The 25,344-nt window shown below is 44.5% G+C and overlaps 1 protein-coding gene across 1 annotated transcript in view; it reads right to left on the reverse strand.

Annotated features, from left to right (window-relative positions):
* Me3 (malic enzyme 3) overlaps positions 1–25,344 on the reverse strand; it is a 200,659-nt gene that overhangs the window by 53,373 nt on the left and 121,942 nt on the right. Inside the window, exons 4-5 of the mRNA XM_059271686.1 lie at positions 13,388–13,463; positions 2,721–2,882 (exon numbers count right to left, since the gene is read on the reverse strand). Of these exons, the coding sequence (XP_059127669.1) occupies positions 2,721–2,882; positions 13,388–13,463 (238 nt within the window). The remainder of the gene's footprint in view (positions 1–2,720; positions 2,883–13,387; positions 13,464–25,344) is intronic.

Here is a 25,344-nt window from a genome sequence, read left to right on the forward strand (position 1 = left end):
CCCTCTGAACTCTCAACTTCATGAACTCTTCTTTTATATATATATATATATATATATATATATATATATATATATACACACACACATATATAAATACATGCACATGTGCAAATATATAAAAATATATGAGTGTGTATATATTATACATATTACATATATACACACACACACACATTTTCTCCTGTATCCATTTAGTGTTGTGCCCATATGTATATGCACTTAGGACTGACCACTTAGAATTGGATAGCCTATCAGAGGGATTGTCCCTAGAGAAGACCGATTCTCACTCTCCTAGCACCCTTTATTGCCTGTAGCTCTTCACCGAGGAGGGGACCTTGTGACATTTCCCCAGTCTACACTGGTATCTTAGCTGGTGTCATTGTGTAAGTCTTACAAACAAAAGCATTTTTAACAAAGAACTCTACTATGGGACATGACATAGCAAACTCATTTGAAGGGGGATAAATCACTGTCTTTGGAATGTTGGTTCACTTGGCAACATGGAATTCTCATGCTTGGAGTAAAGCACTCGGGAGAAGCAGACACTGAGTAGATCTACTACACGGCTCATTAAAATGATCCATTCTGTGACAGTGTTGAAACACTGACAGACTATTCACCCAGACCTGGTTGTTTATCTCCCTCATGCCTACCAGAGTGCCTGACACCTACTAAACACTCAATAAACTTTGATTAAATAAATAAATAACCTTGATTGAAAAGATGAGAACAAAATACAGTGCATTATGATTACAACTAAGTAATAAATACATCTGTATGTGCATGTGTCATTAGATAAATATTGAAAAAGGGGCACAAATATAGATCTGTGGGAGAGATGCCATTTCTTTTAAGAATTTGAATAATATTCTAGAGTTACTTTAGTAATAAAAGTCAAGAGATGTTATTGGCTTATAAAACAACTGAATCCCAGCAGGGGTGTGATATGGCAGAGACTCTTGGCTCTGATTAGAATCCCTTTGAGGCAATTAAACCCTCTAGACCTCAGTTTCCTGAAATGGGAAGAGAAGGCAGTGATAGAGGCTACTCTGAGGCTCAAACTAGGTGTAAGGTCCTGGTCCTTGGTTGCCACTTGCTTTTGGAAATCCTTCCTGATGGATTTGTTACAAATCAAAGTCAGCCTTGAACTTCATTCACATTGGCGGGCGCTGGACCTTCAACAGCAAAGGATCTCCAATACCTCCTGGGGATACAATAGCTCATATTAATCTCAGGCTCTGTCTGCTCCAGCTCAGGGCCAGCTTCTAAGGCACTGACAGGGTGACAGTCTTATCAGGAGCGCTGGAAGAATGACTGAAATAAGGTTTGCTTACTCATCTACAGAGGCGATGACGACCTCTGTGAGTCTGAGGATAGCTTTAATTGTTGTTTCGTATAAACTTGAACATCTGGCTGGGAGAAGGGAACCTGGTTTAGAGCAAACCTTGAGATCTGGCCTTATTGAGCAGCTGTAAAGCTTGAGCCACCACCCAGCCCCCTTTCCCATAGTCCAGTCAAGAGACACAGCAAGAGGAAGAGGTTCTAGAAATGGCAGTATTGCTGTAGGTGATCAGGTCTATTGAGGCGCATGTATAAACATATTTTTTTTATAAACATATATCCAAAACATTAAAATGTTCTCTCTATATAAATATACTGATAATGTGACTGATATTTTACTTTCAATGTATCTCTGGATTTTGATTTTTAAAAGAAGAACACATACTGATTTTAAACTCAAAAATATATGTTATTTAGAAGGAATTCCTTTAAAGTATATTATGGACGAATATGAAAATACCACAATAGAACTCATTTTTATATAATTTATATATTCCAATGAAATTATAATTTGAAAAACATGACAATTGGTCAGAGATATATTTTGTTTCCTTTGTGGAAAGAACTAAATTGTTTCAAAAGTTTGAATTAAGCAAATATTTTGAAATAAAGAAAAAAAAGGAGGATTTTTGTTTGTTTGTTTTTCAAGCAGGATTTCTCTGTGTAGCCCTGGCTGTCCTGGAACTCACTCTGGAGACCATGCTGGGTTCGAACTCACAGAGATCTGCCTCTGCCTCCCGAATGCTGGGATTAAAGGTGTGCGCCAGCACCACCTGTCAAAGACACTTTTTTTTCCCTGCCAACCACAGGGCAGAAAATTACAGCCAGAGACAATGTGCCAGGGTGGTACCAGGAGCAGACAAACTCTTGACGGGGGTTAAGCTCCTTCAGTGACGAAGCCCCTGAATCCTGCAGGAGAAGTGACCTGTGGCTCGGCTCAGGTCCTCTCGCTTCAGCTGCAGAACACTCATCTGCTTGTCTCAGACATTTCAGCCTGGGGGCCTTGTTTTTGAATTTCAGTTCGTGCACTGAGGCCACTTGCCTTGAAAACACAGAACACAGACTCGTCTCACCACTGACTGCTCTCTCAGAGTAGCCCCGAGGAGGATTGCCAGCTACATGGGATCATGGAAACAAGGGAAGAAGTAAGTCCAGGGCATCGTGGACACAGAGGAGGAAGATGAAAAAGCAAAGGGGGAAGTATATGGGTGGGAGAGGAAAGTCCTCTGCTTCATAACCATGTGGGAAGAGTGGGGGTCGAGAGGATCCTGGGAAAGAAACAGCCCATGTGGATATAATTATTCCACAAAAGTGCCCCCCCCCTCCACCACCTCATCTTCCTTTTGGCTCAAGAGCTCCTGGCTTAGACAGCCTGTTACCTCATTGTTGGTGCCAACATCTAGCAGGACAGGAAGGCACTGCTGTGGATTCACCCCTCCGCATGCTGTGTACAGGGCCAGCTTGCCCACAGGGATGCCCATGCCATAGCAGCCCAGGTCTCCCAAGCCCAGTATGCGCTCTCCATCAGTCACCACCACAGCCTGAAAAACACAGCAGGGTACCTTCAATCAGGAGCACACCTCCATGACAAAGCGCTCATTTCCAAGTCCTAGCAGTCAGGCCTGACAGCTGGATACCCACTGCCTTTGCTGGGAATAAAGCACCTTGTCTGGGACAAGGCCAGAGAGGATTCATCAACTGCAGGTGGCTGGTCCTTTCTGGCAAGTGGTCAAGAACCCTCATGGAGGCCAAATGACAGAAAGACAGTGTTCCTTGCATTCTGAAGATTGGGGTGGGAGCTGTAGAAACAGCTGGAGAGAAATCACATCTAGTCTCTCTTTCTCTCTCTCAGAGAAACTGGACAGTCTCAGCCTAAAATTGGGGCGTGAGAGGGGAAGGGAGAGATGTAAGAAAGTTTATGCTGCTGCTCCAGCTGCAGCATTTTGAGGCCAATTTGCAAAGAACAGAGCTTGTAACATTTCCTAGAATCACAAATCATGGAATCAGGTAGATTCTTTGGTTGTATGATGATTGGCATAGAATCACTGAGGGCCAACTATGTACTAGACACAGTTCTGGTACAAATCTTACCTTTAAGATCTGATGTTGATGGAGCTTATGGTGATGATAGATATGATTATATATGATCATGATGGATGTTTATTTATTCATTCACTTAATAAATACTCACAAAGCGCCTGCTTGCTAGTAAGACATATCATGGGGGGAAGGAACTTTAGTTTGCTTACCTATAAAATTAAATATGTGTGGACCCAAATAAGAGAGGGAGCATATTTATTAACAGTTATAGCTTTGGGACAGAAGCCTGAATGCAGCAGGACAGTGCAGGGACAGTAGAGATTGAGATATTCCTGTAGGGTGACCCACTCTTGTAAGTTCTGAAGATGAGAGGGCACACACACCAGACAACAAGCCATTGTGAGGGTGCAGGTGGAATGGAAGACCTTTGATAGGTGCTGTGGAATACTACTTTAACTAGGCAAAAATGTGTTACATTTGTTTGTGCTGTGGAATACTACTTTAATTAGGCAAAAATGTGTTACATTTGTTTATGCTGCGGAATACTACTTTAACTGTGTGAAATTGTGTTGTATTTATTTATATTGCTTTTGCTTAATGATGTAAGGATGTGTGTCTAATTATGTAAAGATTGCTGCATTTGTTTCACCTTGCCTGTCTAAGGCACCTGATTGGTCTAATAAAAAGCTGACTGGCCAATAGCTAGGCAGGAGAGGGATAGGTGGAGCTGGCAAGAAGAGAGAATAAGCAGGAGAAATCTAGGCTAGAGAAGAGAAGAAGGAAGAGAGAACAAGGCAGAAAAAGAGGGATATGCCCAGGGCTGGAAGCCAGGCAGTCACCAGCCAGACAGGAGAAGTAGTGGAAGTGAGAAATACAGAAGGGAACAAAAGGTAAAAAGCCCCGAGGCAAAACAGACAAAGACCAACAGATTAAAATAAGAGCTAAGATAAGGCCGAGCATTCGAAACTAATACTTAGTCTCTGTGTCATGATTTGGGAGCTGGTTGGAAGCTCAAAAGAAAAAGCCTGGTACAAATAAGAAAGTTGAGGTCCAGAATAGACTTGTGTGAAGTGTGTGTAGGAGGCAAAGAGGTATAAATTGTATGAATGGCAGAATGGGAAGTCAGGGGTCATGAGCGTCAGGACAAGGGGAACCCCATGGGGTGACAATGAAGTTTATATGTCATTGCAATAAGCTCACTATCACGGCTCCCAGTGTCTCTGGAAGAGTTTTGTTTATAGGCATCTCATCCATCTACTGAAACCAGACTTTTCCAGGATTAAAGACTGGCTCTGAGCTATAGATGTCTTACATGACTCCATTGTGAAATGAACAGATAAGGGTTGAGTTAGTCTATGCAGGGGTAATGCTAGGATAGAGATGAAGACCCATTCTTGCCCTGGTGTGGATCAGTGCACAAAAGTTTCTTCCTACTTCTTTGTCTCTCCAGGGGTAAAACACACATGGGCTGCTTCTGCCTTTTTTTTGTAGAAAAAGGTGCAAAGATTCTAAAAACACTCATTCACTTCAGGGATTGAGTTTTGGAGAGTGCAGCAGACCCATGAAAATCCCATTTCCCTTCCAAATTGCTCTATAACTTCTGTGGTGAATGATCACAAGCCACATCTCACAACCCCTCCCTCTCTCATGGTCTGGGCACAGGAATGGCTAACGCTGTTATTCCACTTGACAAGTGAGCATGTTGAAGCTGAAAGCCTTCCTGATCTACATATACCTGCCATGTATCAGCCAAGTTCCAGTAACTGGGTTGATGGTCCCACATTAGTTATCTTGGAAGGTCTAGATAACTTGTCAAGGTCACGTTGGCAAGTGTGGGACCCCTCTTAGTCAGGCTTTGGGCTTCTGGTTCAAAGGTGTTTTTGCCACCCTATCTCCCTGGGATAAAGCATCTGTGCTCTTGGCAAGTCTTGCCCTGCCTTAGTATCCAGTGTCTACCTGCCTTTGACCTCCTCCTGGCAGAATTTCCAGCTAGAGCCTGTGCCCTCATGCTGCCTCTGGAGTCCCAAACTCCATTTCTCTACTGTCTGGTCTGTCCAAATCAAAGCTTACTGACTTGGGTTCCCTATCTGATGGAATTCTTTGCTCTGTTTAGAGGGAAATTGTTGTGTACCTATTTGCTCTGAATTAAAACATTCCCTCCTGTGGAGAGAAAGGAGGCCAATAAGACTCAGGAAGTAAATACAACACACAGGGCTCAGGGATTAGAAAGTTACAGGAAGCCCCTGAAAGTTACAGGAAGTCAGGGGATCCTTCTAAAAGATGACGTAAGCAGTGATAATTGCGGGGGTGGGGAGTTGGGGGAGAAGAGACTCTTTGAGTGGCCAACCTGCCTGCAAGTTGAGGAGGGAGCTCCAGGGATGCAGCTTTCGTGAGTTCCCACTATACTGGAGTGGGCTTTTCAGTGATGCAGGCTGCCTTATGCTCCTGTAAGTAGGCCCTCAGCCATACTCCGCAATAAACTCACTGGTTCACTAAGGTATAGTTAGGTGGGACACTTTCTTTGATCTGTTGTTAGTGCCCTATCTGGGGTGAATGTTTGTTTATGTCAGGAAAAGTCAAACAGCACAAGATTAAACACACGCAGCTGTCTACTCTAATGCATTACTCTTACAACCCTAAAATGATGAGGGGCCATGAGTGTAGTTTCCCAGCCTGGGACTATCCCAGGGAATTCCACTAACACGTTCAACTCTAATGTGGGAATGCCTCTCTATCTGTTATCAATTCTCAGTTCTACTGTGCAAATGGTTGACTTGGTACAATAGCTTCGCAGACTGCTTGGACCCTCTTCTTACTTTTCGTCTCTCCTGCCAACCTAAGCCAAGTTCATTGCATCCAAAGCTCATTTTCATCATGGTATTTCCAGGATCAAAGACTGTGCTGGCTAGTTCTATGTCAACTTGACACAAGTTAGAGACTTTAGGAAGAGGGGACTCTCAACTGAGAGAATGCCTCCATAAGATTTGCTGGGAGGCAAGTCTGTAGTGCATGCTTTTGGTTGCTGACTGATGGAGGAGGACCCAGCCCATTGTGAGTGGTACCATCCCTGGGCTGGTGGTCCTAGGTGCTATAAAAAAAAAGCAGGCTGAGCAAGCCATGAGGGAACAAGTCAGTAAGCAGTGCTCCAGCATGGCCTCTGTTTAAGTTTCCGTCTCCAGGTTCCTGTCTTGAGCTCCTGTCCTGCCTTCCCTTCATGATGGACTACAAGCTGTACGATGAAATAAACCCTTTCCTCCCCAAGTTGTTTTTGGTCATGGTGATTTATCACAAAAACAGAAACCATAACTAAGATAGGGACCTTCACTGATTTCTAACTGCCCTTATGGACACCTAAGTCTTTATATTGTTTAACATACCTTCTGAAAGTTATTGTTGTATATCTATAAGTGCATCCTCTGGCTAGTGGCTTCTTCACTCTTAGGAATATATATCTCTCAGTCTTTATATTAATTTCTTTTCTGGAGGATCTTTCTTCCCATTCTCCAGCTGGACATATGTAGTAGAGTTTTTCATTCTTATGAATAGTTAGCACTTGTTACAGCTAATACACATACTCCTGTCACCTTTATACACTCTGCAAGCACTTATTAAGAACCTACTGGGTACCAAGATTCACACAAAATACTACTGTGCATTTGTATGTATAATTAGCCTCTCAAATCCCATCACTCCTTGTCTAAATGAATTCTTATATTCTTCTCTCCTTTGACATTTTTTACTTTGCTCCCTTCCTGTCAGGGGCTAGGTAAGGTCAAAGGCTCTTTGGGGTTCTGTGCATGGAACAAGGAGCTCTGGGCTTTTGTTTCTGTCAGGGTCGTGCTTGGCAAGGCCAGGAATGGACTGGCGCCAGAGCTCTGGAGGCTACCAAGGCCAGAGCCTGGAGCTTGACAGTTTCCCTGTAAAGCTGTGGCCAAATGTTCCAGACACAGAGATGTGAAATGCTTTGCTTATTGTACCAGCATGGATCTTGCAAAGAAGAACTAGAGTTACTCTGAGTTCCCCATAATTCTGCTGCCTGATAACTTTATGGATTTGTTTGCTGCTTCCTCATTTGAAGAGTATATTAGGAGCTATGATTAATAAACGTGCTAGCTTGGGTCATCAGCCCTCACAGTCCTCCTGACCCCCTTTTTGACTCTTCTCATCTCTGGTCTTCCCCCTCAGAGTTCCAGTACAAACCCAGGAAGAACTGCTGGTCTGATTCACCTCCTCTCTTATTTCCCCACATCTTCCAAGCTCAAGACCACCTAATCTTCTTTGGTTTTTCTTTGAGCTTTGTCAATCATGCCCAGTTGGCTATTAAGTTCTGTTGATCTTGCCTGCTCCAGTCCTCCAGCTCTTATTCTGTGATCCTCACACCATTTCTATTGCCTTTGACCAGACAATCTGCTTGTCTGCTTGTCACTCAAACCACCCTGTGGTTTTCTGACTGTTCTTTTTACTCTTGGAGTCTCCCCATCTGATTTTATGTTTACAGAGCATATCTGGATGTATCAGTTTCTTGCCCCTATAAAACAAAGATCAGGAATTTTCTTTGCCTGACCTTTAAGATTTCCACTCTGCCTTTTGGAGTTTTCTGTCTTTTCCATGCTCCATCCTAAACTGAAATATTTCCGGTTTTGTATGGGATATATATGTCCTGCAATAGGTGGCATTTTACTTGTCAACTCTTTCATTTCCTTGACTGGAATTCTACTATTTTTATGTGGTTCAAGGAACAGCTAAAAATTCACTTGTCTCGACAGGTAGTGGTGGTGCACACTTTTAATCCCAGCACTAGGGAAGCAGAGGCAGGTGGATCTCTGAGTTCTAGGCTAACCTTGTCTACAGAGCTAGTTCCAGGACAGCCAGGGCTACAGGGAGAAACCCTGTCTCAAAGATCAAAACAATAAAATAAAATAAAAAAAAATTCGCTTGTCTCCACGAAGCTTCCCTCCTGGGTTTCTCACTCTTTTCCTTTGAATTCCCAGAGCCTTTTTCCTTGCCCAGAGTAGCTATCACTCTTTTCCTCGTACTATAAATATTCATGTTCCCATGTCTTTCATAAAAGCTGTAAGCTTTTTAGGGGCAATATTAGGTTGTGTTATTTTTGATTCCTTAGCTGTTGGCTCTGAGGCCAGCAATGTGACACGTACTCAATTAGCCAGGCAAACTATAGCCCCAACAGAGCATAAAGTGGCTTCTCGGCTGGACAGGATTCAAAGCCAGTATAGTTAAGTTCAGAAAGAAGATACTGCCTCTCATTGTCCCTGATAGCAATCCAATTAATGCTGGGAACCACTTACCCAGTTCAGTGGGTTGCCAAGGGCTTAGGGAAAGTCTGGGCAGTGTCTTTGGTTTTGGAAAGCCAGCAACAATGTCTGGAATGACAGAACTCCAATTTCCTTATTTGGATGTTGGAAAAGTCATGATGTCCCTTGTTTCTTTGACAAATGGAGAGGTTTGAAGGGTGGTATGCTGTGTTCTCTCTGGCCTGCCTTCCTCAGCCCTATGGTTTTTCCTGACTTGTTGGGTATGGCCCTTAGCTTAACTAACCAAAGGCTGACTGGAAGATCACGGGTCCTGGATCGCTCTTGGGCTGTTTTAGATTTATTAGTAGGATTATGGGCTGCCTGCAAAAGTTTTCCAACCACTTTTTCTTCTTCCTTTCATTTCACCCTTCTGTCTCCTCCTCCCCCTTCTTTCCCCTACTCCATATCATAAATAACACACACTCTTTAGTTTCAAGTCTTGGTTCCACTCTTCACAGAGAACCTAGCCTCTCAGATTCCTTGTCTTTGAAATAAAGACAGTAAGAAGCCCTGTGGTTGTCAATAGCATTCAGGAAGTCGGTCTGTGTAAGGCACTTGTATAACAATACTGCATGAAGGGACTGGTACTGTCTGCCCAAGGTTGCTTCTTATTCAAGGATGAGGGAGTTTCTTCTTTACTGCTGATCTTAGCCACCAGCCTATCTGGAGAACTTTCTTTACCTGAGCCACCTTGCTCACACCCCTTTCCAAGCCTGCCTCGTAGGCTTTGCTGAGTCTTCCTCCAGACCCTACTACAGGCCACCTGTGGTCCTTTGCTCTGCTCCACCTCCTTCCGGTGTGTAGATGTTGAACCAAGAGCCCTTCCTGACAAGTTCATTTCTGTCTCAGAGATTTTCAGCAAGTCCAGTTTCTGACCCCAACACAGAAGGTGTTCACCACACCCTGGGCCCGTGCATGGTAATAGGCACATGGCTCTAGCAATCCGGACCATGTTTTAACACCCGTGTGCTGGTGCCTCGTGGTAGAGGCTGCTGCATTGGCTCTACTCCTCGGAGCTCTCTCTCCTCAGAGGTGTTGGTACCGGGTGGGGAGAGATATTTAGGAGTCTGGGGAGCTGACACGGAGAGAAGGTTCTCATTGAGCCTTTCTCCTGCTGGAGGCAATGGGCACTGTGGGAAGGAGACGGGGCAGCGATTCTCACTCCTTTGTGTGATTTACACTGGACAGTTTTCTCCTCCTTGAAGAAGAAAGGCCACAAAGCTTGGGTAGTCCTGGCCTTAAGCCGCAGGTTCCTCATAATTATCTTTTCCCGTATTTCAGTTTCCTGGCTTTCTAGCTGCGAAACCACAGAAAGTTCATTTTTCATCTTCCAAATGGATTCAGAAGGTCCTCTGAAGTTAACCCTCCTCTCTAGCCGAGCAACCAGCCATACTGGGTTCCACAGACTTCCTAGGCCTTGAGAAAATGCCTCTCTGAATCAGCTGCTGCTGCTGTGTGTGTGTGGAGGGGGAGGGAAGTTCAGCAACAAGATGTAGTTTAGAGACCTGCATTCACCTGTGGATGACCTTGTATGCCTCTCAGCAATGTCCAATTGACCCTTGCATGCTCCTCTCAGCAATGTCCCTTCCCCCTCCCCATCCTTCAGGGCCCAGCTTGGGAATTTCAGAAGGAATCCTTCCTGAGTGTTTCCCTCAGTGCCTGGGAAGATGCCCTGTGTGAGCTCTGAAAGGGGGGGGGGGGCGTTGATCAGAGAGTCCCTGTGGAAATGGAGAGATCTTCATCCTCCCTTTTTTAGGGAACAAGAAAGAAAAGACCGCAGCTCAGAACATTCTGAACTTCTGAAAGGGTACCTCAGGTGACAAGGGAGGAAACCTTCAGAGAAAGACTGTTGAGTGGGGCAGGGTAGAGTGTGGGCTGGGTTAGGGGAAATCCAGTCAGCTCCTGTTCCCTTGTTTACACACCATGATACAGGCTCTATATTCAGAGTGCCTAGTTTCCAGAGAAGCCAAAAATCCAAGTGTTTTTATATTTATTGTTTTAAACGAAATATGCTTTTAAAATATTGCCTATAAATTCAAAAATTTTAACAGGCACTGAGGGCCAAACCAAGTATATCTGGGTACAAGTTATGTGACTACCCATTTGTGGCCTCTGATTCCCAGAAGAAACCTTTGTTTCCCTGGTTGCCTTTTGGTCATATATAGCCACAGATGGTACAACTGCTTCCAACACCTCCTATAAGGACAATGCTCATTTGTGTGCTCTTCAGTGTCCACGGGCATCATCATGATTAATCCACAACAGGACTCCAAAGCTCGGAAAGTCAATCTGCACACACAATAGGCAAGGGGAAGACTCATGATCAGAAGCCCTATGTGTCTGCTTACAAAATCAGGGCTGTTTTCTCTATATGGTCACTGGAACCTCTCTGAAGTGAGACAGAAATAAAGGGTGGGGGTTGTCCCAGGCATATACCTGGCCCCTTTGGATCCTCAAGGGGAGGGAGGCTGGACAGCTTGTGGCCTGTCTACACCTTGCCCTGTAAGTTCCTCTCTTTGGCAGGAGAGGCACGGCATTCTGCCCATCTAAGCAGGTAAGCCCATCTAAGCAGAGTGTGAGTTCCTTGAATTTGGTCCTGCACATCTTTATCACAGAGCTCCAGGGAGCTCCCTCAGAGGAGACGCTTCCTGAAGGGTGGCCAAAGACAACTGAGTCAGATGGCACTCGCCAGTCTAGATCAGCTCACGCATCTTCCATCCTTCTGAGAGGTCTGGCTGTCTATCTGGGGCCTACTTTAGGCCTTCTTCCTCTAGAGAGTCTCAAGTTCCTGTGTCTAGTCCTCTGATCACTGTCCCCGCCCCTCTGGTAGTTAGTATTCAGTATTTCGAAGGGTCTCAAAATATGTTTATTGAAGTGAACAGTCACTTAGCTCCTATGGTTCTGTTTTGAATTTATATCCTGGGTTTTCAACTGTAACATAAAGAATCTAGAGACAAGGCACCTTTCATTTTCATTTGGAATTCTTGGAGGAGGACCTGATAATAATCATGCATATTGTGCCTGGCCAAAAAAACAACCGAGGTTCGATCCCTGTGCCAGCCTGGAGGAAGAGATACCTTTTCACTTCCAGTTGAAGAAGAAGAATTCCCTTTAGTTGTTCCAATTGCTCCTAATTTGCCTGAAAGTACTGTATGCATTATCTCTATTCTGGCACAGTGCCTGGTACACGGAAGATGCTTAATGCATTCGTTGACTGCATTTATTCACCTCAGCAAGCATCTGTGGAGGGTCTATTGATGCACAGGTTTCTCTGTGGTTGAGCTGTCCAGGCATGTGGAAAAGATTAGTGGGCAGGACCTCAGCCTTGTGCCCACTCAGGTTGGCCTAAAGTTAACTCCCTACTAAGTGAGCTGGCTTCCTTTAATGTCCTCAACATTTTACTAGAGTTTCATCCTAGACACACCCTGGAAACATGTTTCCCTGGGAGGGAGGCCAAAACTTTCAAGGCCAAGGCCTTACACATAACTGGAGTCCAAGCGGATAAGCACAGGGCAAAGTCACACCCAGATGGAGATGTGAGGATGAATTATTCCCGGTGGCCAGGACTGTACTTTGGCTGTAGCTCAGACTTGGCTGCAGAGAGCTGAGGTCCTAATCCTTTTCTACTCTTGTTCTAAATGCTCACACTGCCTACAGAGAGCCCGATTTGGGTGGAAAACCAATAGAGGCTCTATTCGGTACCTTCTGGTAAGGCATGGGTTCCGGGAACAAGCAGGGGTGGAGGGAGCAGGACCTTGCAGAAAAAAAAAAAAAAAAAACAGTAGAGATCCACAGCCTGCCAGGGGAGCCAGGGTAAGGTGAACAGCTGGCCCCAGGGTTACCCTGTGTTTAGCTCCAGTACTTTGACTCCCAGGCTGGAAACTCCCTCACTAAGGGGCCATCAGCTTCACTTACGTTGCTTCCAGAAAAGCTAATTGCCTCAGATGCCAGATCCCTCAGACTCCTCCATATGGAGCACTGTGCAGTTTGCATTCCATATTGCAATCTCATCTGTTTCTTCCTAAAAATTTTAAGGAGACTTGATATTTGAGAAGCAATGGCAGTTTTACTTTGTCACTCTGCACATATACTCTCTGTTCTGTGCTACCTGGGACACACCTACCCAAGTTTGCTTACCATAAACTTTTATGCAGAAGGTCCTCACTGACATCTTCATAACCCTCAATCTAAGGCCCAGTTCCAAAGTCATTCCCCATGATGTCACCTCAGAGTTCTCTGAGATGAAAGTCCTCCTACCTCTGTGGTCACCTGAAGCTCTTTCTGTGTGGGTCTCTTAGCTCTGGTCACATTCCACCTGGCTAGCCTGTTGTGTTACTGTCCTGTTTTCATCATGAAGTATTCGTTACTCCAGAAGAGGTCCATACTTGACTTCTGTCTACATCCACAAGAAAACTGGCACTGTGCATTCAGTAGGTACTCAACACATGCTGAACAGTTCTTTAGACTAATGTTAATTAAGAACAATTTTACCTAGATGTGTAGTTAAGGCAAATCTCTCTTCTATTATGCATTTGTGGTGGCTACAGCTGGTGTGTGATCAGAGCCTGGAAAAAGGGGGAAGTATCCTGCCTTCAGTGTCACAGTGGCTCATTTTATAGGTAGAAATAACACCAACACAGACGGCAACGATTCCTCCAACAAGCAAGACAATAGCAACAAGAACAGGATCATACCTTAATATTGTCCTCTGGCCAAGAGTTCAGCATTGTTGGAAGGTGGCCCTTGTCATGAATGGTGATAAACAGCCCACTAGGAAAAATAAACATGTACACATGGAGAAACTAAGCAGTCAGTGTAGAAACAGAGCAAAGATCATGAGCACCGCCATCAACTGCATTGCTGACTTCTGCCCCAAGCCCCAAGGAAGATGGGTTTTGTCTCAAAGCTCAGGAGGGTTCTTGTGTCTTTCCTTTCTTTAATTGCTTCTCTCCATAGGACCAGGAGTGTGCCGGGTCAAGGGCATGCTTGCCTGGAGCCATCTTCTCTAGAGAATGCATCTTCTCTTCTTTTCTCTCTAGATCTGGTCCCAGAATGCCTTGACTCGCTAGTCCCACAACTGCTTTAGCAACTGTATGGGTCTGCTTTCCAGGTCCTTGCTCCAAAGCACAGACCACATGGCCAGGGCCAGAACTTGGACATGTGGGTTGGGATTTTGAATCCCTGATTGTGGGTTTTTGTACCGATGCAATAAGCCAAATCAAGCCAAATTGATAAGACCAGGTTTGATCTGAGCAAAGCATTCCTAGGAGATCTCTTGGGGGACAGGGGAGAAATCACACTGCTGCTCTCAAGGAGGGGGCCTTAAATACACTGTAGGCATGGTCTTTGAGCAGCTCCAGGGGAGGAGCCATCGCCTGGTGGGCTTTCTGAGGGAGGGGTATGGAGAGGGCAGAGTGAGGCCAAAGTGAAATTCCCGGCTAAACAGGGATGTTCAGACATGTGTACACCAGGCCCCTAAAATGGGAGATGTAGCTGGGAAGGGAAGCAGGGGAAGGGTGCTTAATGAGATACTTTTCTCTATGGTACTGGAGTCTAGCAATACCCAATTCAAACAGCCTTCCAGTCTACCAAGATGGTGCAGTCCCAAATACAAGACAATAGAGCAAACTATGTTTATTAGCTTGTTCCTTGATTTAGAATGTTTAATGTTCAGACTTAAAGGATGTGGGTATAAATCTTCTGTTTTAGGATTAGAGATGAGAGAATACGTGTACATTTGTGGGATTCCCTTCTCTCTCTTTTTCATTCTAGTAGATAACCCATACAATTTACATACTCAAATCTCTATTGTTTTAGAAGTGAAATTAGACTCCTGGCTTCTGGTAGTGACACAGAATAACCCTTCAGAAGACAATTATTATAAAATCACTCATATCTAAACAATTTATATTACTGTCATGCTATGAAATATGTGGTTTTGGTATACAGCAATGGAGTTTGGCGAAGTAGGGGTAGAAAGTGGAGGAGCAGATGCCTTTGAAAGCAGGAACTATTCTTTGAGATGTGCAGCTTTGCAGCTTTTTGTCTGAGCACAGGCCAGTCTTCAAACAGCTTGGAACAACAGAAAGGCAGAATTACAGGTTGAGTGCCTGAGAGCAGGGCTGGGGTTAGGAAGAGCTGCTGGACAGTGCAGGGGGGAAATGTGTGTAATGGTCACACACACATGCCTGTCACACATTTATGTGAAAGTCAGAGGTTGAAATCATGAATTTTCCACCTTATTTTTTGAACAGTGTTTGGCTGGATTGGATGACCAGAAAGCCCCAGACCGACCCTTGCCGGTCCCTCCCTCATTGCTGCCCTCAGCTTTTTCTCTTAACGTAGGTGCTGGGTATTGAACTTAGATCCTCACATTTTCATGGAAAGTGCTGTTTCCCATTGGGCTATCTCTACAACCCCCATACAGCGTCCTGAATGCCAATCCCTTTCCGAACTATTCCCTCTCCTCTCTTCTTCCACTAAACTAAAAACAAACAAACCAAAACCAAAACCAAACCAAACCAAATCAAAAGAAAACTTGCCTGCAGAAGCTGCCTGGACTTTGTCCCACCTTCTAATTCCCACCACAGCAGTGTGCCTTTTATTAGCATCGCATTACCCAACCTGCAATGGCTCCACCTCTTTAGAAACAATGAACACTTCTCAGCCCTCACATCCTCTGGTGGTTTCTTTTTCTTTCTTCTTCTTCTTCTTCTTCTCCTTCTTCTTCTTCTTCTTCTTCTTCTTCTTCTTCTTCTTCTTCTTCTTCTTCTTCTTCTTCTTCTTTTTTTTAGAATTATTCGCTTTTATTTTATTTGTATAAGTGTTCTGTCTGCATGTGTGTATGTGCTCCATGTGTGTGCAGTACCCCTGGAAGCCAGAAGATGGTGCTGGATTCTCTGGAGCTGGAGTTACAGGCAGCGGTGAGCGGTGAGGAAGGGGCTGAGAGCTGAACTCTAGCCTTCTGCCAAAGCAGCAAGTGCTCCTAACAGCCGAGCTGCTTCTGTCTTTCCCCCGGCTTTTTGATAGAATCTGATACTTTTACTATCCCCCTACCCAAAAATGTTGGCTTCTGTGATCCCCGCCCCCTTTTTTCCCCCCAGTTTTCCTCCTTTTCTGAGTGCTTTTGTTTACTCTTTTATACTGACCCTTTTCTGAGTGCTCTTGTTTACTCTTTTATACTGGCTGTCCAGCCATGTTTGTGATAACATTCCTCAAATACTTCCTGTAGCCCACTTTCAATCTTCCTCTATGTTTTCTCATTAACACCAGAGGCACTTGGACACCGACTTTTAAATATCTGAACACTGGAATTTCTCATTTAGGGTGCTGTTGACATTGGGCTAGAGAATGCTTTGCTGTGTGGCTGAGGTTGCCTGGAGCCCTGCAGGGTTGTTGGCAGCATTCTCTGCCTCTACCACTATACCCCAGTAGCTCCTCTGCTGTAACAACAACGACAATAGTCTCTGATCATTAGCAGATATACCCAGAGGGGACAAAAATCATCCTGGGCTTGGAAGGAATTGCTCTAGACCTCTATTAACTGCCTGCTTGACATGTGTCAAAGGCACTCAAACATAACACATCTTAGACCAAATTTATGATCTAGCTTTTCACCAACTGTGACTCAAAGACAAGATAAAACTGATTCATTCCTTTCATTCTCAACTTGTCAGCCATGCTGGCTTCCTTTCCAGACTTCTACCTCGCTCAGGGGTTCAGTTCAGGCTGTTTCTTCTGCCCAACACTACTGGGCTTCCTCACTCTTCATGTAATGAATTCATTCCCATTCTTCTGGTAATTTCCAAGTCAAGGGAGAAGGTTCCTGCTAGCAGCTCGTGGTCTCTTATCCTTGCATGCACAGACATATTTACTGTGCCGCTCCTTGGCTAACGTTCCACCGTTAGATTGTAAGCATCACAAGGTCAAGCTCTGCATCTCTTTTTATTATTGTTCAGCATGGTTCCCTCTAGCTTAGTTTATAATACGTGCTGAGTACATCATCTTTGAACAAATGGAGATGTGAGTCAGCAGGTGTTGCTGTTCAAGTGATGAAGGAGGAAACTGTTGGGTAAATCTAGGTGAGAGTTGGCACTAAGGCAATTTGTCTGTGAGCCCTGAAGGGACCTGTGACCTGAGTGATAGTGGGTGGTGCTAGGCAGTGCAGGAAATGCACAGAGGGTGGTGGATGGGCCAGGGAAAAGAAATACACTGAAGATTGGTGGTATAAGGTTCTGTTTTTGAAGCGGGCAGTGTAAGCATCTGAATTAACTTACTCATTAAGCTTGATGGCTTCCAGGTGAAGAGTACTAGACAACTCTTAAATAAGCCTCTCCCGCTTAGAGACTGTTCTGAGCTATTTCATTGTGAACTGAAGTTTTCAGGAAGCAACAACAAAACAAAATAAAACAAAACAAAAAACCCTCAAAACACCTGTATTCTACAAGGCTGATTAAAACTCTAATTGCGGAGGGTTGGAATGTTGCCAGATTATCTTCTTCTATCTTTAGTTCTCTGTGTCTGACCTAACATCCTTTGATTTTTTCAGGTAAATACTTTTGGGATGTATTAACACATGTCTTATTCCACTAAAAACTAAGAAAGCTATTAGATAACATCTGAAACCTGTAACAGATTAAAAAATGTTTTTTTCTGTGCTGTAACCTGCCCGCCTGATATTCCATCCAATGTGTTTGAAGAATGCCTTGATTTATAACTTCCTTTTGCTCTGTAACTATAAGAATTTCCTGCAACTGTTATCATATTGAAATATGGTGTTTGAGGAAACCTGAATCGTGTTCCTGGGCCATGATCACTCATATGTGGTTCCAGGATAAGCTATGTCTTATCCCTTTGTGTTGAGAGCTATGTTTTGCATGGGTAGACCCAGAAAAAAGGCATGGTTTTCCTTCCTTCTTCCCTTCTTTCCTTCCTTCCTTCCTTCCTTCCTTCCTTCCTTCCTTCCTTCCTTCCTTCCTTCCTTCCTTCCTTCCTCCCTCCCTTCCTTCATTTGAAAAAGGCTCTTACTATGCACCTTGCCTGGCCAGAAACTCACTATGTGTACCAGGCTGGCCTTGAACTCACAGAGATCCACTCGTCTCTGCCTGCTGAGTGCTGGGATTAAAGGCATGTGCCACACTCGGCTTGTTTTCCTTTTGTAAAGACCATTTACACTTATTTAACCGTTTCTGTTTGTACAGATGCATCCCTCTTACGTGCACAGTGAAACTTACTGATAACCCTTGCTTACCTCACTTGCAGACATCTCATAATCTCTTTCCTTTAGGACCCCCACCCCACCCCCACCCCATCCCCACCTTTCTTTTGTTTAATCTACAAGAGTATTTTAGCTTGAAGTTCTAACCGCTCCTTAGGCTATACTTGTTAAATTCCATTTTCTCTTGTTAATCTGTCTTTTGTGAAAAGGGCTCATTCCAGCCGAGAACTATGAAGGGCAGACAGGCTAATGTTTCTCTCCCACACTAACAAGGAGGCCAATTCCTTCAAACTAGGATAACTAGGTGCCAGCTCCTGATTTATTGATGTCTCTCTCACTTAGGAAAATCACTTAACCTACAGTAATGACCATGACACATTTCTAGCCTCTTGGTTTTATTTTGGAAAGGTCTCCCACTCAACATTCCTTCTATACCCTGAATCCTGATAGAGGCCCAGTAGGATGCTTGGGGGTGGGGTGGGGGGCACTCATGTGTGAATGGGTACCAGCCATGCTCTGGTATAGAGCTAAATGGAGTGGTGTGTGGCTAATTGCAAACACAGGCAAAGTGTGATTACTGAAATTATCTGGTGCCTTGAAATCAGCCCTCTTGATTGACAATAAGAGGGAGAGGGGACAGGGGAGCTTGAACAGTTTTACATTTAAAATTCTGACCTGATGAAAGCTTGTTCACTCTCTTTCTCTTAAAGCTTATTTACAGGGGCTGCAGAGATCAGACTGCAAAATTTCCCCCTTTTGAAATTTATGAAGAACTTTTAAAATGTGCATATAAACTATAGTAAAGGACTGCCCTGGATGTGTTTTGAGTTTTTTGGTTTTTTTTCCCCCTGTGATTCTTGTTGGCAAGGGATTATGATAATAAACAAAAAAATTGTAGGCTCCAGAAGGATTCTCAAGGGTTTGCAGGGAGAGGGTGAAGTCCTGAGTGAACGTGTATTGTTGACATGGGCGTGGCCATGTTGAGGACCCTAGTGTTTTGGCTCCATGGGACTCAGTAAAGCCTTCCCTGAGTAAGGCTCAGAGGAACAGCAAAGTGTCCTTGGGTTTGAGTGTGAATGCTGATGGTGTGCAGAAAAGTTCACTGCAGCTTCCTTTCTCTGGATGGTTACAGCCTGAAGATTGCCCCCCTGTAGAGACTGCTCCGACAGAGATGCACTAAACCTGCCTCTCTCTCTCTGTTCAAGTGTATATAGTAAACACGCCAAGCTTCCAGGGTGCTGCAGCTTTACCATCCAAGTTTTTCTGTGTCCACGTGCTTTCATTTCTTCATTCCTTTAGTTAGATTCCAGTTAGGTCAATCCCTGGATAGGGAGGTGAGGGGGGTTTTCATCGTCCACCTGAAAAGCATCTAGACCAGCTCAGAAAGAATCGCTTGTAAAATGTTCCCAGTGAACTATTTTCAGTTCTAGCCGCTTTTCACTCAGGGGAAATCAAAATTTCCAGCAGTCACTGGTGATGGGATAGTTCTTCCCATTTCCATAAGACGTTTATTTGCTGAGGAATGCATTCCTCCTCAGTGACCTCAGAAAGAGTACCTCGATTCCTTGGGAAGCTCCCCTTCCAGTTCTGCTTGGCTCCATACAGAAAACTCAATCATAGGGTAGTCACTGTGGCTGGAGTGAGGATTTTTTTTGTTTGTTTGTTTTGGTTTTTTGAGACAGGATTTCTCTGTGTAGTTTTGGTGCCTGTACTGGGTCTTGGTCTGTAGATCAGGCTGGACTTGAACTCACAGAGATCTGCCTGGCTCTGCTTCCCAAGTACTAGGATTAAAGGCATGCTCCACCGCTGTGCGGCTGGAGTGAGGATTTAAAACACAGCACTGACAAATGACAAGGCTGCCCATGGCTTAACTGACATTGAGGGGTTAATGTCCCTGCTCTGCAGCTGCAGCACCTGGACTCAAAGCCTGGTGCTGCCAGTCCCTAGTAATATAGCTGTGCACGACTTTTCTGTTCCTAGGTCTCTGATCTTCACATGAAAAGGGAAGAAGTGGCCCCATGGGCCCCATCTGCTTTCTACCTTGCCTATAGTGGTTAAATAAGACAGTGCATATTAAATAGTGTGTTACAGTGTCTTCTATAAACTGGTGTACAATGTCTGGTATAACTCAATAAATGGTAGCTCTTCCTGTTGCTGGCAGAGTAGTACTTATCAGTGCAGGCTCATGGGTCAGCTTGTCTGGGTTCAAATGCTGGCACAACACCCTCGAGGCCTAAGACGCATACTAATTGCCTGGCAAATGCTAGCATTTTGGCTAGAATGATAGCCCGTCTGTCCCAAGCTGTGATTGGCAGTTGCAGTACCTTTTATTGGTGTCAGAGGAAGGTAGTCATAAATAAAGTACAGTGGGCAGAAAATCTCTCATTATATGGGTCACCCAATGGGGGCATGTGGTGGTTTGAAAGAAAATGGCTCCCAACGGGAGTGGCACTATTAGAAGGTGTGGCTTTGTTGAAGGAAGTGTGTCACTGTCAGGGTGGGCTTTAAGTGTAGTTATGCTCAAGCCATACCCAATGAGGCAGACCACTTCCTGTTGCCTGCAGGATAAGATGCAGGACTCTCAGCTCCTTCTCCAGCACCATGTTTGCTTGCATGCCGCCATGTTGATAATGGACTAAATCTCTGAAGATATAAGTCACCCCAATTAAATGTTTTTCCTTTATAAGGGTTACTATAGTCATGGTGTCTCTTTACAACAGTAGAAATCCAACTAAGATAAATGTTGGTACCAGGGACTGGAGTATTGCTGTGATAGGCCTGACCATATTTTCATTTGGAGGAATATGGACTTTGGTACTTTGGGATAGAAAAGCAATTGAATGCTTTATGTGTTGCTTAATAGCCCATCCTAGTAAGAACATGGAAGACAATAGTGCTGAGTGTAATTTGGACTGTGGGTGCCTGGATCAAGAGGTTTCAAAGGAGAAGAATGTTAGTTATGTGGCCTAGAAACCGGTCTTGTGATATTTAGGTGAAGAATATGGCTGCTTTTTGCCCTTGTCAAAAAAGTCTGCCTGAGGCTAAAGTAAAGAGTTTTGGATTAATTCCTTTGGCAGAGGAAATCTTAAAACAGCCTAATATAGACTCTGTTGTGTGGTTATTAGTGGCAACTCTAATGAAGATTTATAATGAAAAGGAGCAAACTGAGCAAGGAAAAATACAAAGTGTACAAATTGAGGAGAAAAGGAAGACCAGGAATGGAGTTGAGTGGAATGGAGCTAAGTCCTATGTTTAAGGAGATAAATGGATTAAGAAAAGGAAAAAAGGGAGTAGAGACTTCAGGATCAGACCCCACCCAGCTAAGTTTCCAACTTGTGAAAAGGAATTAAAGAAAAGTTTAGAGCTGGGTGTGGTGACACACACCTTTAATCCCAGCACTCAGAAGGCAGAGGCTGGCAGATCTCTGAGCCTGAGGCCAGCCTGGTCTACAGAGCAAGTTCCAGGATAGTCAACCTTAGGCAGATTAGGAAACCAGGGAAAGCAGGAAGCTGGTGAAGATGTAATTAAGCAAGGGGCCATGTTCTAGCTGTAGTAAGCAGCAGAACTTGGCAGCTTTGGCCATGTAGTTCTGGCTTTAAGGATAGAAAAAAAGGGTTATGGAATATTCCTCCATTACTAAGGAACACCTCTGAGTCCAGGCATGTGTCAGAGGTGTCCCTGAATGGAGGCCCAGAGAGGCCATTGTGTGAAGCTGTGAAGGAGCCTGAATTGCCTTGGAGACCCCAATATGTTAGAGATTCCAAAGTCATGGGATACCTGCCAAGGAAAGCTGCTAACAGGGAGTGGAACCAGCTCAAAAGAAAAATATATGTCACAGTCAACAAAACTAAACAGTGTTGGAGATCTGAAGAGCGTTTTGACATCAGACTTAGAGATGCAGACATTTTGACATCAGACATGGAGATGCAGAGTTTGGAGTATGCCCAGCTGGGTTTCAATCTTGTTTTGGTGCAGTATTTCCTGACTATGCTCCCTTCCCTGCATTTTGAAACAGTAATGTATATCCTGTGCCATTATATTTTGGAAGTATGTGATTTGCTTTTTGCTTTTGATTTTATAGGGGATTACAGTTAAGAGGTTGCATGAATCTCAGAAGACATTTTGAGCTTTGGACTTTTAAACATTGTTGAAACTGTGATAGACTATGGGGACTTTTGAAGTTGGACTGAATGAATTTCTTTCATTATGATGTGGTTATAAGCCTTTGGGGGCCAGGGAGTGGAATGTGGTGGTTTAAATGTAATTGGCCCCCATCAGCTCATAAGGAGTGGCACTATTAGGAGGTGTGGCTTGGTTGGAGTAGGTATGGCCTTGTTGGTATGAATGGAGGAAGTGTGTCACCATGGGTGTGGGCTTTGAGGTCTTCTATGCTCATGCTATTCCTAGTGAGACAGACCACTTCCTGTTGCCTATGAGTGAAGATGTAGGACTGAACTCTCAGCTCCTTCTCCAGCACCATGTCTGCCTGCATGCCACCATGTTGCACCATGATGATAAGTGACTAAACCTCTGAAAATGTAAACCACCCCAATTAAATGCTTTTCCTTTATAAGGGTCGCCATGGTCATGGTGCGTTTTCACAGCAATAGAAACACCCTACCTAAGAGAGGACAAAAAAAAAAAAAAAAAGGATATTTGGTGACACACAGTTGGGACTATATATTTTCTATTATCCCTGAAAGAGCTAATGTTCAATGAGAATGAGATCATAGGCAACTTGGAAGGAAGCATACGTCACAAAAGGACAAAATCCACTCCATTCATCCATGCAGGAAGCTGTTGTGAGTATCTCTGATCCAGGGACTCAACAGGCCCTGTATGTGAGTACCCTGCAAGCAGGTTGTGCTCTCAGGGGATAGCCCCAACATCTTACCAGCATCTTCATAAGATGGTGATGTGAAGGCCTGGGGATTTTCAAGTACAGGTCTCAAAGATACCAGGAGGTGGTTCCTTTAGGGCTGTGATCTGGGATGAGATGCTTTAGCTCTCTATGCCTTAGTTTTCTGGTTAGAAGAATGGGGACCTCAGTTTTTTTGTAGGATGATTGTGAGCAACAGACAGGGCAAGGCTGCAGAATCCCTGGGCACCACAAAGCTCTAAGATGTACCAGTCTTATCAATATCTGTTTGCCTATTGATTGTCCATTAGAGTAAGTCTGAGAGATCTGATAACACTGGCTTTCTACAGTCCCAGCCAGAGAACTGGGGTGTAGCTGGAAGTTTTCCTGTGTCCCGCTCAGTCTGCAGCCGCTCAGACACAAGTGAACACACAGAGGCTTATATTAATTAAAACTGGCTTGGCCATTAGCTCAGGCCTACCACTGACTAGCTCTTACATTTAAACTCAGCCCATTTCTGTTAATCTATATGTTGCCACATTTTCTGTGGCTCTACCTGTGTTCCATTACACGCTGCTCCCTGGATGGCAGGCTGGCATCTCCTGCCTCAGCCTTCCTCTTCCCAGACTTCTCATTGTCTGCTTATCCTGTCTATACTTCCTGCCTGGCTACTGGCCAATCAGCATTTTATTAAACCAGTGTACAAAAGCATTATCCCACAGCACTGGGGTGGTAAGGGAGTGCTAGGAAGTGCTGCCTGGCTCTGAGGTACACAGGCATCTCCAGAACTTGAGTGAATTGCTGGCTGCCAAGGTGCTGGACAGCCTACAGAGTCAAGGCAGCAACAGGAACACTCATCAAGGCCAGTGGCTTCTTAGAGGAACTAGAACAGAATGCCTCTCATGCTTCTGGTGATGCCCAGATGAGCACCTGGGGCAGAGGCATTGGTGGAAACCCCACTGTAGTTGCTAAGTGGACCGGGAGAGTAACTTTAGCTACTTAGGGTTTCTCCTAAGTTTTCCTTACTTACCTCAGGGAAGCAGATTTAGGATTTAGAATTTGAGGAGTAAGAAAAACACACTATGGCAAGCTGCTGATGTACGGAAGCCATTTTTAATGAATAAAGGCCTTGCTTTACATAAAGCGCAACGTGTTCTGAGAAGTTGTGAGTAATGTCGTTGTGAGTAAGTAATCCAGACCTAAAAGCATACTGTATTTGTACTCAGGATACTGTTGTATAAAGCAAAACTGGAGAATGGCTTGGCAGTAGGGTCCTGTGACCTCTGATGTGTTTGTCTGCTTGCTGCCACTGTGACAGAATGCTTTAGATAAACAATTTATAAAGAGGGAAGGTTTAGCTCAGCTCATCCATGGTGGCTTGGTTCATTGCTTCTACCCCTGTGATGGCACAGTACACCATGGTAGGAATACAAGGTAGAGGAAGCCCTTGCCTCATGGCAGCGGGAAGACAAAGAAAGAGGAGGGGGCTGTGGTTTCAAAATCCTCTCCAGGGGTGTGAACTCAGTCACCTGTCTTCTTCCATTGGTCCTTCCATTCTCAACAGCACCAAAGACAGACAGGAAGGTTGTAGCACCTGGTCTGTGAGGTTTGTTTCAGATCGAAACCATAGCAACTGATTCGTGGCTTTCCCAAGTTTGGATTTTCCTCCTACAGTTCCTAGAAACAGAACTCAGACCCTCCTAGCTGATGTGTGATCACCAGTGTCCACTGGATTGACCTGGGTCGAGGTGGTGCAGGGCTCTTCTTGCACGGAGCTTTGGAGTAAGGGTGCAGAGAAAGAGAAAGGGATAAATTCATGTTCATCAAACATGCACTGAGCACCTAAGCTATTCTTCCACACACCTAATCAACTGGACCCAAAAGGCATATTTGTTACGGGCTGCTCCTCTTGTCCCAAAGCTGAAAGCCTTCTTTCTACCTATGTGTGGAAGCAATTGCTTCTGTTCCCCAAAGACATCGTATGCTATCTCATCCAGGCACAAGGATTTGCTGACAGCTAGCACAGCCTGGTGGCTGCTGTGGTTAATCAATAAAATAGAAATGGACACAACACAACCTGCCTAAGGGCCAGTGTGTGGTTTACCCTCTTCCCCTTCCTTTGCCACAGCAACCTATACAGTTCTAGATAAATCTACTTCATTAGCCTGGGAGCTGGAGTGAGGGAGACACAGAGCACAGCACTAAGTAGTGTGTGTGTGTGTGTGTGTGTGTGTGTGTGTGTGTGTGTGTGTGTGTAGAAGCCTAAGATGAAGTACACAATGAAGCTTATTTTAAAGATTTGTTTGTTTTATATGTGTATGCATGTGTCTGGGTGATTGCATGTGCACACATACAGGTCCACAGAGTCCAGAAGAGGGCACAAGAGCCCTTGGAGCTGGACTTACAGGTGTTTGTGTGCCATCTGATGTGGATGCCGGGATTTGACCACGGGTCTTCGTGATGGAGCAGCAAGTGCTCTTAACTGTAGAGCCATCCTTCAGTCCCATGAACGTTGTTTTAAGCATTGCGATCTTAGAATTGTTTGTTCAATAGCATGACATGACCATGGTCCACTT

Source organism: Peromyscus eremicus, chromosome 1 (genome assembly GCF_949786415.1).
Source record: "Peromyscus eremicus chromosome 1, PerEre_H2_v1, whole genome shotgun sequence".
Classification (NCBI taxonomy): Eukaryota; Metazoa; Chordata; class Mammalia; order Rodentia; family Cricetidae; genus Peromyscus; species Peromyscus eremicus.